This window comes from Astyanax mexicanus, chromosome 16 (assembly GCF_023375975.1).
Source record: "Astyanax mexicanus isolate ESR-SI-001 chromosome 16, AstMex3_surface, whole genome shotgun sequence".
NCBI lineage: Eukaryota > Metazoa > Chordata > Actinopteri > Characiformes > Acestrorhamphidae > Astyanax > Astyanax mexicanus.
The window spans coordinates 8902444-8921578 of NC_064423.1; the positions used below are offsets into that span (position 1 = coordinate 8902444).

Consider the following 19135-nt stretch of genomic DNA (forward strand, 5'->3'; position numbering starts at 1 on the left):
CTCGGGTATTCTGAGGGTGCAAAAATAAACTCTGACGCTATTTTAACAACATGGGTGCAAGATGTGAAAATAGACTGTTGACGGGGTGTAAGATAGCAACAAGCATTGCGGCACTCCTTGTGCAGGGTGTACAATAGGGCCCTCAGCATTGAATAATACACATGTGGGTTTATATGTTTAACTCATGGGGCACTATCTTACACCCAGCGCAAGGCACGTTTGATGCTCATTGCCAGTGTTGGGAAGGTTACTTTTAAAATGTAATCCCTTACAGATTACTGATTACATCACTCAAAATGTAATTTGTAACGTAATCAGTTACAATACTTCAAGTGAGTAACGTAATCTGATTACTTTGGATTACTTACAATATTGTCATTTTTTTAAGCCTGAATGAATGTAGCAACCACATATTGCATATTATCCTTTTATTTTTCTTTCCAGTTAACAAATAGATAAACAAATAAAACAGCCTTTTCAATCACTCTATAAAAATACTTATGAAACCATTTCATCAAACAATTTTATGAAACACTTCTATAAATTGATGATAAAACAATTTAAAACCAAACAATGTAACAACAACTGTAAGCTATCTACTTGCAGGTTTGCCACCAGTGTTAATTTTGACAACAAATTTTGATTTAGTCTTAGTCATAGTTTTGTGACGAAAATAGCATTTAGTTTTAGTCACAATTCAGTAATTTAGTCGACTTAGTTTTAGTCAACTTAATGTCATAAGAATATAGTCTACTAAAATTACAGTAAATTTAGTCGACTAAAATGTAAAGGGTGTAAATGTAAATGCTTTTTTCATCAGTTCCCTTGAATTATTAACTATACACGTATACGAAATGAAACGTTTAATAACCAATTGAGTAATATTGTTAATGTTTGAAAGTGAAATATATTTATATATGATTTAATGTATATTATTATTATTATTATTATTATTATTATTATTATAGGTGTGTGACTATATATATTTTACATTTAAAATTTTGCTCTAGAAATCAGGTCATAAAACAACTGAATAGTTAAATTATAGTTTAAACAGAGCTGTAGATGCAAAAACAGCTTTTAAATGATCTAGTTTTATCTCCAGCACTAACCCAGCACACCTACTGGAGCTACAGTCTATAAATGAACACACATTCACACACTGTCCTGTAGAGATGCTCTCAGGATGTACTGAGAGACTTCATGAGTTAAAGTGAGAAACTGATGAGACAGTGCTGTAAGGAACTTTACACAGACTTTTGGGTTCAGAGATTGACTTATTTTATTGTTTTATTTTGGATATATTATTGAGTTTCTTTCTGACCTGTTCCTGCTTTAACACTAGCTATATCTTTCCCACTGTGAGACTAAACAGATGATCTGATCTTAATGAGTGAGTTCTGTATCAGTTCTGTGTTTTAGTGCACTGCCGAGTTAAACACCCCATCAGCTCATGAAATAACATCAGTATTAAAACGCGGATCTCTGCATGGAGATCTGTGGGACTCTGCTCTGCAGAAGCTGAAAGATTAGTGGTGTTTTTACCGGAGATGGAGTCGCTCCACACGGTTTACACGTTATCTTGTTTTTTGCGACGTCAAAGGAGAAATATATCGCCCCTCTCTCTCTCTCCTTGCTGAACACTGTCGAGTTAACTTCCAGTCGAGCTCCGTAAGTATCGACAGGTTAATTCCCGGGTTTGTAACTGAGCGCGCAGCGCTACTGCAGGAAAAACAGGTACTGATTGGATGAGTACCCCGCTTGTCCCGCCTCTCCACCTTCGCTAAAGTAGCAGTGATTGGATCTCTTCCTAACTGGTCACTACCTTTCACAGAACTAAATCAGTTCTGATTGGATTTCGTCCCTGCCAAACATTTTCGTCTCGTTTTTATTCGTTGATCAAAATGTCAATTAATTTCGTCTCGTTGTGTGTGCGGAGCCGCTGTCTGCCCCTCCTCCCTGTGTGTGTGTGTGTGCAGCGAGATGGGAGAAGGGACAGACAGTTCCCTGTCATATCAGAGCGATTCACCGCAAAATGTTATTTGCGTTTTGTCAGTGTTGGAAGAGCAAAAAAATAGGAAAGTACCGCAATGTAATCCTTTAATTTTAGCAGAGTAACTGTAATCTGATTACCATTTATTGAAGCAGTAACTGTAACGGATTACAGTTACTCATAATTTGTAATCTGATTACGTAACGCCGTTACATGTAATCCGTTACTTCCCAACACTGCTCATTGCTATCCTACACCTTTCTTCCATAATGTTAAAATAGCGATGGAGTTCAGGAATATATCTATGCCAATGGGTGTTGTGGTCTGGAACTGAGGTTTATTCAGTTAAATATCTGGTGTGTTTCTATAAAGCGGCAGAAAACTTGAATTGAATTGAATAAAACAAACAGGTGACTGATTAAAATCCTGACAACAGTCACTCGTCAGACATCCATACCAATCTTTGAATTTGTAGAGGATCTCTTTAGAGCTCTCAATATTTAAAGCTGATGTCCCTAAGTTTTGAGATTTAGGGCCCTCTCAGGTGAGAATGGGTAATTGCACCAAGCATGTGGAAGAATCATTTTAAACTGGGCGGGTGTGATGCGGACTTCTTTCAGAGCGGATGAATCCGATTCCAGGTTATGTTTCATCAGAGAGAGAGAGAAAGAGCGCTCAGTCAGAAACTTCATTCCTTCGTTTCTTTGTTTTTACTATGAGTGAATGACCTACTGAACTCTGAGTTTCCCCTTCTGAAGTCTCCATTGCTCCACCAGCCACTCGTGTTCAGTAAAACTGAGCCGTATCCTCTGTAAAGACTCGTGACGTGGTCAGAAGAACCCCCACGAAAAACGCCCCGACACCCCAGTTTTTACAATGAATAAATTAATAGGATTAGCAGGTTCCAGCACACTGGTACCATTAAACGCAATATTTTATCCATATTCTTCTCCAATCAGAAATGCTTCTGCTTTCAGTTTAGAAACAGTATAATACAGACTGCCACCTTAAATGTGTTTTGCAGGAAATTTACATTTACATCTACAGTTTGCAGATTGTGTGCCCTTATGCCTCTTATCTCAGACGCTTCTCTTTACCTGTTGTCTCCTGTTGTTCTGTCCGTCTGTCTGTCCGTGCCCCCCCTCTCGGCGCACTCCAGTGGGACGCTGGAGAAGGGGGAGGCGGGTGGCGGGGCAGGGTGCGGTCCGAGTCGCAGTGACAGCGCCAGGAGCATAGGGGCAGGCAGCAGCAAGGCGGGGAAATGGCATACCGTCCAGGGCCACTTACACTCCGGCAACCTGAGGCCCAGCAAGTGAGTGGCAGCGGCAGTCAGAGCCGAGCGACGGGGGGTTGGGGGGGTGTGTGGAGTGGTTTATGGGGTTCTGCACTGGGACGAGGGTCATTTACACTGAAGGTTACTTTCACAAGGACGAGTAGCCGTGCATGAACGCACCGAGACCGAGGCCGTCAATATTACACACATTAATCTCTCCTCATGGAGAAATACAGCTGACTGTTATTCACACACACCTATTAACCCTTTCCACACTTTAAATTCACTGTATGGATCATTTATAGTACATGCTAAATAATATATTAATAGTACATATACAGGGGTTGGACAGTGAAACTGAAACACCTGTCATTTTAGTGTGGGAGGTTTCATGGCTAAATTGGAGCAGCCTGGTGGCCAATCTTCATTAATTGCACATTGCACCAGTAAGAGCAGAGGTTCAATTAGCAGGGTAAGAGCACAGTTTTACTCAAAATATTGCAATGCACACAACAATATGACATGTGACATACAAAAAAGGACAAATTGTTGGTGCACGTCTTGCTGTTGCATCTGTGACCAAGACAGCAAGTCTTTGTGATTTATCAAGAGCCACGGTATCCAGGGTAATGTCAGCATACCACCAAGAAGGACCAACCACATCCAACAGGATTAACTGTGGATGCTGTAAGAGGAAGCTGTCTGAAAGGGATGTTCGGGTGCTAACCCGGATTGTATCCAAAAAACATAAAACCACATAATTCAATGTGCACCTCAACTCTCCTGTTTCCACCAGAACTGTCCGTCACCACAATAAATTATTGTATTCTAAAACCAGGTGTTTCAGTTTCATTGTCCAATCCCTATATATAATAATTCATACTGGCTACAGAATAATTTATTGTAGATACTGAACACATTGTAGTAGTCACTACATTTTTAAATAACTAGTAGATGATAAATAATTCATTAATAGTTGACACATAAAGGATATAGTGGTTTTAGTAATGATTTAGTAAACACTAAATCCATAGTGGATATTAAATCATTTATATATTACACTACACTACTGCATTCTTTCATAGTAAGAGTAAATATTCCTTTGAGGAGTTATTGAATAATTTGTAGTAGCTACAGAATCATTAAAAGTGTATATTAAAAGTTTCACAGCATATAGTGAATTATTTATATTAAATACTAAATTATCTATTTAGATACAGATTCTAGATACAGATTTTCTTTCTGAATGGATTTATAAAAGTGTGCGTTTGCTTGTTATATTGCTTCAAGTAAATGAATAGCTTTATTTTACAATAATAATAAAAAACTGAGAAATTGAGAATATCTTACATAAAGAACATTAGCAAGTGAAATGATGGAACACAAGGGGTTAAAAATCACTTGCACGATCTACCAAGACACCTGAAATGTAGCACGTTTTCTTTTATTTAAATTTGAATGTTCATCATATCAAATATTTATACTTTGCTATTGATTTGATACATTTGATAACATGCTGAACATGTGAGTGTGTGAATTCATACCGGCTGGATGATGTGATCAAATGAACCCCTCAGATTCCCCTTCACTCCTCCAGAGCTCCTGACTCTAATTGGTCTGTTTTTGTTTGGGGGCGGAACAGCATTTTTACAGAGTTTTTTTATTTTTTCTTACTCCTGATCCATCAGTCGTTCCCCAGTGGTTCTCCTTGCGGTAGTATAAGAGTTAAGGTTGTTGCAGATTTTTGGGATAACTGGTAAACATGTTCCTAATTCAGACTGGAAGAGGTAGAATTTCGACGTTTCAGGGTTGCTGAAGCCTCACTGCAGAACTGATCAAATATTTAGGAACGAGAGAAGCAGTGCCGGGTGGGAGAGCATTGATCCAGTGTCAGATTTGAGCCTTGAGTAGTGAAAACAGAAGGTCTGTATGAGTTCTGTGGTTCAGTAGAAAAAAAAACTCCTCAGAAAAGTGCAGAATAATAGATAACTGATAACACACTGAAAGTTTTATTTAATAATAAAATTAAATCAGCTCCAGCTCTGCAGTGTGTGTGGTGAGGCTGATTTACCTGGTTGCAGGTGAAATTCTATATGGAATGTCTATTAGATATACAGCTCTGGAAAAAATTAAGAGACTACTTACGTTTTTGAATTAGTTTCTCTGATTTTGCTATTTATATTTATTTGCTATTGTTTTTTTTATTCTATAAACCAAGAAAAAAAAACATTTGTCCCAAATTTTAAATACAAATTTTGTCATTTAGAGTATTTATTTGCAGAAAATGAGAAAAATGGCTAAAATAACAAAAAGATGCAGAGATTTTATACCTCAAATAATGCAAAGGAAATTATTGAGTACAAAGTTCAGAAATCAATATTTGGTGGAATAACCCTGGTTTTTAATCACAGTTTTCATGCATCTTGGCATGTTCTCCTCCACCAGTCTTACACACTGCTTTTGGGTAACTTCATGCCACTCCTTCACGCAGTTCAGTTTGGTTTGATAGCTTGTGATCATCCATCTTCCTCTTGATTATATTCCAGAGGTTTTCAATTTGGTAAAATTAAAGAAACTCATCCTTTTTTAGTGGTCTCTTATTTTTTTTGCAGAGCTGTATGCTACAACAGCTTACAGACAAAACTAGACAAAGTACAGATGGTAGCCATTCACAACAGAGCTCATTTACATATGGCCATCTTAAACAGAAGCACATTTAATTCTAAGGGATGAGAAGAAGCTGCAGTTAATTGGACCTCAGGGCTTTTTAATACATTGTGTCTATGCTGATCAGATATTCAGTAGATTCATTTATACGAGTATTTTGCTGCAAATAAGCCCCATTTCTTTATTTATTTGTTACTATCCATACATTTCTTTTCATTTCTTTAACCCCCACCCACAGCCCCGCCCCCACTGCCAAGATATAAATGTGTATTGTACAGGACTGGAGGAGAGAACAGGACTTAGGGGCAGTTTTAAGTTCATGTTTAATTCAGACTGATCAGTACAAGGAGCAACATAATGTACATATCTGTATCTCATATATGTGAATGTGTGTGTGTGTGTGTGTGTGTGTGTGCAGTACAGTGAGTGGTGTATCTGATGTAGTTGTGGTTTTTGTTGGTGTTTATTGATGCTGTAAGAGTTCAGTACTCACCCTGAACTAACTCTCCAGACACCATCTTAATATTCCAGTTAATCACAGTAACTCATCTCTTCATCCGCTTTAACTCCCATCCTCTACCGTCATCTTACTGAACCTTCCCAAGTGCCTCGATCTACACTGCACTGCTCAAAAGTTTGGACACACCTGATTATTACAGTATATTATAGATATGCTATTTTATAGGTCTTTCCTGTTTTGTACATTCATTACTAGAATATTATGGCAAAAATTACTAAAATAATATGGCAACTGGATACCACTGAACAGAGATGCGGTTTGTGTATAGAGCAGTGTATAGAGCAGAGTATAGTATAGAGCAGTGTATAGAGCAAAGTATAGAGCAGTGTATAAAACAATGTATAAAGCACTGTACAGAGTGGACTATAGAGCAGTTTATAGAGTAGAGTATAGAACAGAGTATAGAGCAGTGTATAGTGCATATGACAGTGTATAGAGCAGAGTATAGAGCAGTGTTTAGACCAGTGCATATAACAGTGTATAGAGCAGAGTATAGTATAGAGCAGTGTATAGAGCAGTGTTAAGAGCAGTGTTTAAAGCAGAGTATAGTATTGTGCAGTGTATAGAGCAGTGTTAAGAGCTGATTATAGGGCAGAGGATAGTATTGTTCAGTGTATAGAGCAGAGTATAAGCAGTGTTTAAAGCAGAGTATAGAGCAGAGTATAAGCAGTGTTTAAAGCAGAGTATAGAGCAGAGTATAGAGCAGAGTATAAGCAGTGTTTAAAGCAGAGTATAGAGCAGAGTATAGAGCAGAGTATAAGCAGTGTTTAAAGCAGAGTATAGAGCAGAGTATAAGCAGTGTTTAAAGCAGAGTATAGAGCAGAGTATAGAGCAGTGTATAGAGCAAAGTATAGAGCAGTGTATAAAACAGTGTATAGAACAGTGCATAGGTCAGTGTATAAAACAGTGTAAAGAGCAGTGTACAGAGTGGACTATAGAGCAGTTTATAGAGTAGAGTATAGAGCAGAGTATAGAGCAGTGTTTAAAGCAGAATATAGAGCAGAGTATAGAGTAGAGTATAGAACAGAGTATAGAGCAGTGTTTAAAGCAGAATATAGAGCAGAGTATAGAGTAGAGTATAGAACAGAGTATAGAGCAGAGTATAGAGTAGAGTATAGAACAGAGTATAGAGCAGAGTGTAGAGCAGTGTTTAAAGCAGAGTATAGAGTAGAGTATAGAACAGAGTATAGAACAGAGTGTAGAGCAGTGTTTAAAGCAGACTATAGAGCAAAGTATAGAGCAGAGTCTACCGTAGTCTACAGATCAAAATCAGTCAATTTCATGATACAGTTCTGTGAGAATTGAACCAATAGAAATTATCCAAAATATTTTGTGTCCAAACTTTTGACTGATATTGTATTTCCGATCAGAGAAAGCTGCGTTTGCTGAGCATTGTGGGAGAAGAACAGCTGGAATTTGAGTTAATTCAGATCGGAGTGCAGCGCGGCATCTCGGCGTTCCGGCGTCTCGGCGTTCCGGCGTCTCGGCCGCTAAATCCTCCAGCAGAACATTAGCATCAGACTGAGCAGCTCAACACCGCCTCACACTAATCAGACACGACACTGTGGGGGGAGAGGAAGAGCAGGACAGAAAACGGATAATTGAATTGAGGTATTGGGGATGGAGAACGGGCCGAGAGTCAGAGGGGACAGGTGAGAGAGAGAGAGAGAGAGAGAGAGAGAGAGAGAGAGAGTGATAGAGGGAAAAGGTCAGAAGGGCAGGAATGGGAGGAATTAAGGAACGGGAGACGGCGGAGGAATAAATATGGAGAATTAAGGTGGAGGAAGAGATGGAGCGCTGGGTTAGTTAGGATTCAGACCGTAGCTGCTGTCTAACTGTGCTCTCTCTCTCTTTTTCCTTCATCACTCCATCACGTCCTCTCTGTCCCTCATGCTGGAATGTGTCGAAATGTCTGCACTCTCACGTCTGGCCTCTGCTCACGTCTATAAAATGTGTATCACTATCACCTTATCCCTTCCTTTATTCGTTTTCCTCTTGATTTTTCTTTCTTTATATATTTTCCTTCATGATTGCCTTTCCTCCTTCCTTTTATTCCTGTTTACTTTTTTCTTTCTGTTTCATTTTTACTTTTTGTTTTTTTTCTTTGGTTATTTCCCTTTCCCTTTTTCTACATGTTTATTTTACTTTTTATTCCCTTGTTGTCTATCCTGTTGTCCATTGCTCTCTGTCTCTCTCTTTCTCTCTCTCTCTCTCTCTCTCTCTCTCTCTCTCGTTGTTTTGTGTTCCCCATAACTCGGCCCCTGTGCTCTGTGCACGGGGTCCCAGTTTTGGGGACCCGTCCCTGTCCACCACCTCCACCCTGGAGCACATCCCGTCCTCTGCCGCTCGCCCCAGGCCCCTGGTCAGGCAGCAGAGCCTCCAGCAGCCCCTAACCCACCAGCCCCCGCCAGGGCCCAACGATCCCCCAGTCACCTCCCAGAGCCTGGGCCAGTTGCACACAGGACCTGGGGGTGGGGGCCACCGGGGGGGCCCGCGGGGGGTGCGTGGCAGTGGCAGCCCGGCTGGGGCGGGGGCGTCCCGCTACAGGACGGGAGGAGGAGGCCGGTCGCGCTCCAACCCGGGCAGCTGGGATCACATGATGGGGCAGATCCGCACCAGAGGGATGGACGTCAAATCCTTCCTGTGAGTACAGTTCACCTGTTTTCACTCTCCTGCAAAATCCTTGTATCTCCATTTTGCACATGTTTTATTTTCATGGCATATAGTAAATCTGAATGTTGTTATTCACAAAGTCAGGATTGTTGTAACAGTGCAAATCCTCTGATATTCTCTAAAATATTCCATTGAAATTTAAAAAGGTTTATTTATTTCTCTTATAAATGTGCCATTTTGGAGATAAAAGGTTTTTGTTGAATTATAACAGAAAACTACTGGGCAGCAGTTAGCTTATTCAGGACTGTGTGGGTTGATGTTTGATAGTTGCAACAAAGTGAATCTTTATCTGTGTGAATGTAATGATGATATATTAGAGTTTTTCAATAAGTTTATTGGGTAAAACTTTTCTGTGACTGAAAGGAGGCTCTAGTGTAGACTCTGTTGGTGCCTCTATGTTGGATATAAGATGAGATTGAGATGGTTGAGTTTGGAAGTGTACAGGTTCCGTATGGCATCCTGCCACACATTTACACATGGTCTGTAGAATCCAGGCAGGACAAGGAATGCTGCAATCTTTCTAATTCCTGGAAAACTGTTGCTGTGTGTGGATGAGCATTATCCTGCTGAAAAATGCACGTTGAGAGTCCTGCCATGAGAGGCAGCAACACATATGTCAGCAGAACGTCCTGCACATATCACTGAGCTGTTAGTGCTCCTCATATTATTACTAGGAGTAACCAACTGTCGTCAGTGGAATTGAAGTGTCACCATGAGACGTCAGATCACTCGATTAATCACTGGGGACTAAATACATTTCCAGTCTGTAGTAGTCCCAGTTTCTGTTTCCCAACACTATGGCAAAGACAATGGTGGCAAGACCATCCAATTTCTCTCAGACCAAGCAGTCAGCTCACAGTTGCAGGAATGCAGCTTCTTTACTGCCTAAAACCTATGGTAACACTTTACTTGGATGGTCCATTTGATGGCCTCTTTGATGCTCAACTGACATTCAACTAACATTCAACTACATGTCTATTAAATGCAAATGAACTAAAAGGTGAAAGTAAATGATTCTCTAGTGAATATAACCCTACATTCAACTCTAACCCTAATGCTTATCTTATTATTATAGGATTGGGTTTAAGGTTAGGTTTTAGGTTTAGGTTAAGGTTATGGTAAGGGTTAGGTGTAGAGTTCGATTTTAGGGTTGATTAAGGGTTAAGGTTAGGGTTAGGTGTACGGTTAGGTTCTATTTTGAATCATTTACATTCAACATAGGGTTAAGTTAAATTTAATGGACATTCAATTTAGTGTTAGTTGAATGTCAGTTAAGCATCAACAAGGCCATAAAATGGACCATCCAAGTAAAGTGTTACCAAACCTATATATAGGTATGTTTTCTTTGCTTTTTTAGCAAAATATGTCATTCTATGTTCCAAAATTCAAATAATAGCTATCCATGTGGATATTACTGTTTAGCTCCATTTACCCACATCAATTTTGGACTCATTCATGGGCTCCCTCTATCAGTTTACAGTCATTTTCCGATATAAGGTTCTTCTTCATAACCTGGCTCTGGCTTGGCTGTTATTTGCGCCACAGCGCAACACTTACAGTATTGTGCAAATGTTTTAGGTGCCTGTGGGAATTTTTAGCAAAGAAAATGCTTATTTTTTGCGCAGTAAGTTTTTATTAGCTCAGTAAAACACCAGCATTACAATAAATACAATCAGCACTTTTACAAAAAGCAGAGCTTTTACAGCCCTGTTTTCCTTAAAACATCTCCTAATCTCTCCTCCTCATCTGAGTTTAATAGAGTTATTTCTAGTTCTCATCATATTAATCAACACCTGGTTTGGTAAGTTGGTACATTTGGTAAATCAGGTGAGCTGCTGACGGAACTGAACGTATACACATGCTGGCTGAGGAGCATCCAGGAGAAATCTGGAACTACACTTTGTTATTCAGCTCGGCTCATGTAACATACTTAGTTAAAAATTAGAAGTCCTTGTTATATTTTACTGCATTTATGTTTATTTGCATCTGTTTAAATCATATGTGGTGCTTTTTTTTACAGGGGTTGGACAATGAAACTGAAACACCTGTCATTTTAGTGTGGAAGGTTTCATGGCCAAATTGGATCTTCATTAATTGCACATTGCACCAGTAAGAGCTGTGAAGGGAGTGTGAAGGGTTAATTAGCAGGGTAAGAGCACAGTTTTGCTCAAAATATTGCAATGCACACAACATTATGAGTGACATACCAGAGTTCAAAAGAGGACAAATTGTTGGTGCACGTCTTGCTGGAGCATCTGTGACCAAGACAGCAAGTCTTTGTGATGTATCAAGAGCCACGGTATCCAGGGTAATGTCAGGATGCCACCAAGAAGGACGAACCTCATCCAACAGGATTAACTGTGGACGCTGTAAGAGGAAGCTGTCTGAAAGGGATGTTCGGGTGCTAACCCGGATTGTATCCAAAAAACATAAAACCACGGCTGATCAAATCACGGCAGAATTCAGTGTGCACCTCAACTCTCCTGTTTCCACCAGAACTGTCCGTCACCACAATAAATTATAGTGGTCTAAAACCAGGTGTTTCAGTTTCATTGTCCAACCCCTGTAAATGGATTAGTGTAATTGGCTTAGCTGCCTAAAACGTTTGCACAGTACCGTATGTAAACTGTATTATTTCTTCTTTGAACACGTTTATGCACTGCCTGAGACAGAACTGCATGCTGAGATTGGGTTATTTTATATGTTAGTGACTCTAGTAGATACAACACAGATCTGGATCCACAGAAGCAGATCAGTGAAACTTTTTGACCGGACACTGATCCTGCTGACTGGCTGCTGCTCTTCTCTTACAGCACATTTCTTAATACAGTACAGTTTATCAGCTCTGTGATTTTATTCATATTTTTACTCTACCTGTTTAGTCTGAGGCTGTAGTGTCCTCTGCCTGTCTCTCCTGTTATCCTCCTGTACCTCATGAATATGTATATCCCCATGTTCACACTGTGACCAGCATATAGTACACACAGACACCTGCTCTAAACTCCGCTCAGCTGATTTGCATAGCCTTTACCCGTTAGCGCCTCGCTCTGCGTCCTCTAAACGAGTATGACTGTCCTGTGTTTGTTTACATTCACACACCTGTGTGGAGCTCACGGTCCTCCGCTTTCACCCTCTGACTCTTTATCATCATCCTCCTCCACCTCAATGATAAAAACTGCTGCTGTCTCCTGCCGGCTGTTCTCTCTGTAAAAAGGAAGGAAGAGAATCCTTTTTTCCTGATTTTATTAGCATTAGTGTATATTATGCTCTCTAGATAAAAGCTAAAACATCTGTACCCTTAATAAAGCCATAATACACCCCATAATATCCCCAGACAGTTTTCTTACCTATCATATACAGTCTTTCTGCAATCTTCTTTTCCACCCTCTCATTAAATCATGATTTGTCTGATGTTTGTCTTTATCCATTGGTTAACCCTCTGCGTACCATAATTTTCGCACTATTTTGTATTTTTAATTTTTACCAGTCAGGTATTAAGGAGCAGTAAAGCCACTCCGCTAAGGTGCAGCATTATACAGGAGTTTAGTTCAGTTTAGTTCTCAAGGACCGAGGCAGGAGCAGTATTAGCATTAGCAGCTAACAATGCTAAGTGCTAGCTCTTTTGCTGTACAGAAGTTTTATATATATATATATATATATATATATATATATATATATATATATATATATATATATATATATATATATATATATATGTTTTTATTGGCCATTATAGTAAGTTACAGTACAAGTAATAAAAAAACAGTTTTAACATCCATTTTCCCCTAATCAACATTTTCACATTTTCTACAACCCCCTCCCCCCCAACCCCACCCACCCATGTTGGTCTAATGCGAATACAAAAAAGGAGAGGAGATATGTAGTGTTTTTTGGCTAAACAATGAAATACAATGTAAAACATACAAATGTGAATAGAAAATAATATAATATTTAAAAAAATAAGAAGAAGAAGAAGAATGAATCTAAAGGTAACAATGAGTGTGCTAGGCACACAATATGATTGATAAGAGGCTCTCAAGACTTTAAAATAATAAAGAGGAGGTTGCCAAGTTTGGTAAAATTTGTGAGTTGAACCTCTTGGTGTTAATTTATTTTTTTCAATTTCAGACATACAGAAGTGAATATTATGGGACTGTAGCCTAATGCAAACACTGGTGCAGCATTTGCAGCTAAGTGCTAGCTCTTTTGCTGTTTAGAGGTGGGTATTATTGGGCTGCTGTCTGCTGCACTGCTGGAGCAGCATTAGCATTAGCTGCAAACAACGCTAAGCCCTAGCTCTTTCGCCGTTCACACAGATTGTAGCATCAGATTGTAGCCTGCTGCTAACCCCGGCTAGGGCTAGCTCTTTCACTGTTCAGAGTCAAATATTTTAAATTGTAGTCTACCCATTTACTGTGTTAAAACAAGCTACATGGGATAACCCGCTAGCTCAGTGTAGCACTGTCGGGTGGCTTTAGTTCTGGAGAAATTTGGGAATCTAAGCAATGATTACCGTGCTGCTTCTGTCAGTCCAGACATTTACCTGCAACCGCTCCCATTTACAGCAGAACAACAAACTGATCTGGACACAGGGTTAAAGATTTCCCCTTTCCCTCTTGGTGCCACAGGTGGTCCGATTTTCTGCTCAGGGTCCGTCAGTCTCACCTCTCTGCTTTAATTAAAATCATTTATTGTACCTTCGAGTTCGGTCCGAACGACAAATCAAATATTCGATACGTTTGAGTAAATCAATCGAGCCGAGGCTCATCAAACCAGCGAGGCAGAGAGAGAAAGGGAAGGAGAAAAAAAGAGAAGGAGTGATGAACAGAGGTCTCTGACACACACAGCCCCTTTAAAATGTGTGTACAGGTCTGCCAAGGTCATTCATCAATATCAATCATGGTGTGTGTGTGTGTGTGTGTGTGTGTGTGTGTGTGTGTGTGTGTGTGTGTGTGTGTGCGCGCACATGTATGTGTGTGTGTGTGTGTGTGTGTGCTGCAAGCAGATCAACTCAGCAGTGATCCCCTGTCTTCAGCATCATTACTCCCACAACCGACTGAAAGAGAGAGAAAAAAAGAGAGTGAGAGAGAACATAGAAGAGTCAGAGTAACATTTTGATGCATTTTAAATAGAAAATGTATCCACAATGCGAAGGAAGAGGGAGGAGAGAAGAACTGAATGTTTAAAAGAACACTGCTCCAACTGTTAAGCATGGGGGCGGGTGGATCATGGGAGATCGGTATGACTTGGTTAACGATTTGTTGCCTTCAACCGCCCCCCTCTCTTGGTTTAGTTTGTTTTTTATTTCACACAAGGAAAAACACAAGTGTGCAAATGTGTCAGAACAAACCATATAATCATGTTGTTCCCTCTTATTGGTCAGAGCTGTGTGGAAGTGGGGTTAATAAACTAAACACAAGAAGAAGGTCCTGTGTTTCAGACTAGTGCATATTTCAGTGAAGTTTAGCATGGAACAGCAGCAGAGATGTGTTAGTTATTATCTAGGTAATAAATCAAGTTAAACTGCACCTGAACAGCTGTTAAGCGCAAACATGAGGATTATATTTGATAATCAGGTCAGACTAAGGTCAGATCACGTTTTCCCCACTAACAGAACTGCTCTGGAGTTGGTTTGGGATCAAACTGAGACCACCTCCTCTCGCAGGAGGAGGTTGAAAAGGAGTTTAGGTTCAAAGCAGAGCTTGATTGGTCGGTGTAATGAATATTAATGACACTTTCTGACCGTTTTAGGCTTAATGCAAAAATAGCAAATTTTAGATAAAAAACTCATTATTTCAGTTTTTTATTGTAGTGCAGTGTACAAGAAATAATTTTTTTTCAGCTCTGCCCCTCACAATCAGAATTTCAGGAAAATTAAAAAAAATAATCTTTTCTTTATTTTCTGATTTTTCAATTTTTGCATTTTGCAAGTTGGACTATGCCACCAGATTTGTGTTACAAGACACAAAAATGGACAAATCTAAAAATCGACTGAAAATTCAACTTTTTATTTTTCTTAAAATTCTGTTTGTGAAAAAAATAATAAAAACATATTTCTTCTTCACTATACTGAATGAAAACATAGTAATAAAGTTTTATACCCAATTTTCTATTTTCAAATGTATCTTCAAGTCATAAAAATAAATGAATAAACATAACACTGACCTTGATTACTGTGTTCACACCTGGCCAAATGAACCGCACCAAAAATACAAACTCCTTTAGTTTCCCTGCTCTTTTAAGCTGTACCTGTTGTTGACTATGATGTGCAAATTCACACACACAGCTTGTCAAGTAGCTGCAATTAAGTATTGCCTATAGAATAGGACTTTTTTGAAGTAGATAAACATACACTGATTGGCTCCATGCCTAATGCCAGGCATGGGCTAGAGGGGTATAAAGCCCCCAGTATTGAGCTCTGGAGGGGTGGAACTGTGTTCTCCGGAATGATGATGGAGCTCCATCCAGTACTTATGCAGTTGGGGATGACCACACTTATGCTGATCTTGTCACTGATTACAATCAGATCTTAGCATCCTAGATTTCAGAAGAAATATTGATTGAGCATGTGGTTCATGGACTTTTGTCCATGTGTGAAAACAAACCAGAACAAAGGGGAAATGCTCTAAACTCATCCACTATACTTTTGTCCACATGGTGCATATATACAATTGCAAGAAAACCGTATGTGAACCCTTTAGAATAACTTGGATTTCTGCATTAATTGTTTATTAACAATTAAGTCACAACAATAGACAAACACAGTCTGCTTAAACTAATACCACACAAAAAATGATATGTTTGCATGAAACGTCTGGTTGAGGTTTTTGCTGCCAAAGGAGGGTCAACCAGTTATTAAATCCAAAGGTTCACATACTTTTTTCCACCCCGCACTGTGATGCAATGGTAACATGTTGTGTTTAATAAAACCATGCAAACATGTATTTTTGTGTGTGTGTGTGTGTGGTATTAGTTTAAGCAGACTGTTTTTGTCTATTGTTGTTTAATGACCAATTTATGCAGAAATCCAAGTAATTCAAGTAATCCTTGCAACTGTAAAGTCACATACTACATTAAAGAGAGCTTTTGTAAAACTTGGAGGTAGAGAAGTGTAGAGAAGTTCAGCTACATTAGCGTAAGATTTACATTGCAAAACCTTCAAAGACAGAACCACACTTCAGATCAGGCTGAAAGTCCCTCAGTAATTTCGTTCCCCTGAATTAATCAGCTTTGAGTCCACAGTGTTAACGCTCCGGCCGATAAATATGATCTGTCTTATCTTCCTGTTTAACTCGGCGGGCACTAGCTAGCTTCTGAACCACTGGTAATAAGCTTCCTCTGAGCAGATCCACCTGAACGGGAGAGAATCTGGCTCCAGAACTCATGATTGTCTGACAGGCAATTAAACTCCTGCCCCCGCGGAGGAAGCCGAGTGATTTCGGCCATTGTGCCGAGAGAGCCGCATTCAAGCGTCCCGATGCTACACTCTGGAGTAAAAGCTTTTGAACTAACGGCGTCGCGGCTCTTCTGGAGAGATGTATGAGCCTGGAGAGAAACAACAATAGAAATAATGATAAGAAAGATGTGGAGAGAGAGCAGAGCGAGGATATCTGAAGAGAGACTGAGAGGAGGAGCAGATCACAGGATCTTCTTCTTCTGTAAATTCCTCGTAATGAGAGCAGTAGGAGAGATGTAGGCTGACCTAATGAAGCCAAAACTGGGGCAGCTAACCCCTAGAAGATAGAAGTTAGAAGTTAGTACTTTAGGTTCTGTTGTTCTATTGTTTTTTGGGTCACAATAGCTAGCTCTAGAGAGAGAGTGCTCTCTGTGAGAGAGAGAGTGTGTGCGGTTACTGTGTGTGTGAGAGACAGAGAGAGAGAGAGTGCGGTTGCTGTGAGAGAAAGAAAGAGAGAAGAGAGTGTGTGGTCACTGTGAGAGAGAGGAGAGAGAAGAGAGTGTGCGGTCGCTGTGAGAGAGAGAGAGGAGAGAGTGTGTGGTCACTGTGTGAAAGAGAGAGGAGAGAGTGTGCGGTCGCTGTGAGAGAGAGAAAGAGAGAAGAGAGTGTGTGGTTACTGTGAGAGACAGAGAGAGGAGAGAGTGTGTGGTCACTGAGAGAGAGAGAGAGAGAGAGAGAGAGAGGAGAGAGTGTGCGGTCGCTGTGTGAGAGAGAAAGAGAGAGAGAGAGAGTGTGCGGTCACTGTGAGTTTCTGGTAATGTTTTCATTGATAAATGTTTCACATTATGTTTGGTTTTAAAGTTTTTGTGATTTGGCAACATTGTTTGTGAAATAGTCATGCCAATAAAGCCAACTCTAATAGAATTTGGAGACATAGGTAAGGAGAGAGAAAGACAGCCGGCTGAAGAAAGAGACAGCAGGCAGGAGAGAGAGACAATAGGCTGAAAAGAGAGACAGCAGGCAGGAGAGAGAGACAATAGGCTGAAAAGAGAGACAGCAGGCTGAAGAAAGAGACAGCGGTAAGGAGAGAAAGACAGCAGGCTAGTGAGAGAGACAATAGGCTGAAAAGAGAGACAGCAGGCAGGAGAGAGACAGGGTAAGGAGAAAGAGACAGTAGGCTGAAAAAAGAGGCCGCAGGCTGGAGAGAGAGACAGCAGTAAGGAGAGATAGAGACAATAGGCTGAAAAAAGAGACAGCAGGCTGGAGAGAGACAGCAGTAAGAAGAGAGAGACAGCAGGCAGGAGAGAGACAGCGGTAAGGAGAGAGAGACAGCAGGCTGAAAAAAAAGACAGCAGGCTGGAGAGAGAGACAGCAGGCAAGAGAGAAAGACAGTAGGCAGGAGAGAGAGAGACAGCGTTAAGGAGAGAGAGACAGCAGGCTGAAAAAAGAGACAGCAGGCTGGAGAGAGAGACAGCAGTAAGAAGAGAGAGACAGCTGGCAGGAGAAGGCGAGAGAGACAGCAGGCTGAAACGAGAGACAGCAGGCTGAAGAAAGAGACAGCAGGCTGGAGAGAGAGAGACAATAGGCTGAAAAAGAGAGACAGCAGGCAGGAGAGAGGGAGACAGCGGGACAGAAAAGAGGGCAGGAGAGAGGCAGGAAAGAGTGAGTCACTAACTCTGCTGGAGGCAGATCTAACGCTGAGGCATGAGCAGCTTCAGGACACTGCCAGGGTGTGTGTGTGTGTGTGTGTGTTAGAGTGAAAGAAAGAGAGAGGGAGAGAGAAAAGGGAGACAAGAGAGGGAAAAATGAGAAAGTGAGAGAGAGGGGGAGAAATTGGGAAAGATAAAGCTAGAGAGAGAGGGAAAAAGAGAGAGAGAGTGAAAGTGAGAATGAGAGAGAGGGAGAGAAAGAAAATGAAAATGAGAGAGAGATGAAGAAATAAGAGAGAGAAAAAGAGAGAGAGAGAGAGAGAGAGAGAGAGCATCACGTCACATTGAGTCTCCCATGTTTACCCGGGATAATTCTGTGTCTTCTAACGTGACCTACTTTATATTTTTACCACTTCAGCTTCATTCCTCCACTGTTCAGATTCTCCTCATAAACAGCACTCTGTCTATAGACAGCTGATTCTGTGTGTGTGTGTGTGTCCTGCAGGGAGGGGAAGATGGTGGTTCTGTCTCTGGCGATCGGATTGGCTGAACAGGACGACTTCGCCAACCTGCCAGACCTGCAGGAGAATCCGGCGGGTCAAGAAACTCCACCTGCTGACAAGAGGTACAAACTGGCTGCGTCCAAATCCAAGCCTTACTCACTACATAGTGCACAGTGTACCACCCTAAACACACGTGTACCATAGAGGTCACAGAATACCCATCAACCACTGCGGCATACGTTAGAGATGTGGTGAAGACAGTATAATATGACATATGTGAAACATAATAAAAACGAAGAAACAAACCTTAGATACTGAAACTTTGCTTGGCTGATACAGTACGTTATTACTAGTTCGCTGTTCTAGCACTGTTCTCTTGCTGTTCTTCTACTTTTCTTGCACTGTTCTTGTGCTGGTTTTCCACTATTCTCACGCTTTTCTCCTGCTGTTCTTGTGTTGTA

The 19135-nt window shown here is 40.5% G+C and overlaps 1 protein-coding gene across 2 annotated transcripts in view; it reads left to right on the forward strand.

The window, feature by feature from the left end:
* Nucleotides 1-19135, forward strand: part of syt7b (synaptotagmin VIIb) — a 189760-nt gene that overhangs the window by 119075 nt on the left and 51550 nt on the right. The window contains exons 5-7 of one of the 2 annotated variants that reach the window (XM_022669486.2): nucleotides 3153-3305; nucleotides 8740-9096; nucleotides 18677-18796. In XM_022669486.2, the coding sequence (XP_022525207.1) occupies nucleotides 3153-3305; nucleotides 8740-9096; nucleotides 18677-18796 (630 nt within the window). The remainder of the gene's footprint in view (nucleotides 1-3152; nucleotides 3306-8739; nucleotides 9097-18676; nucleotides 18797-19135) is intronic. The other variant, XM_049465809.1, reaches the window with a different exon arrangement.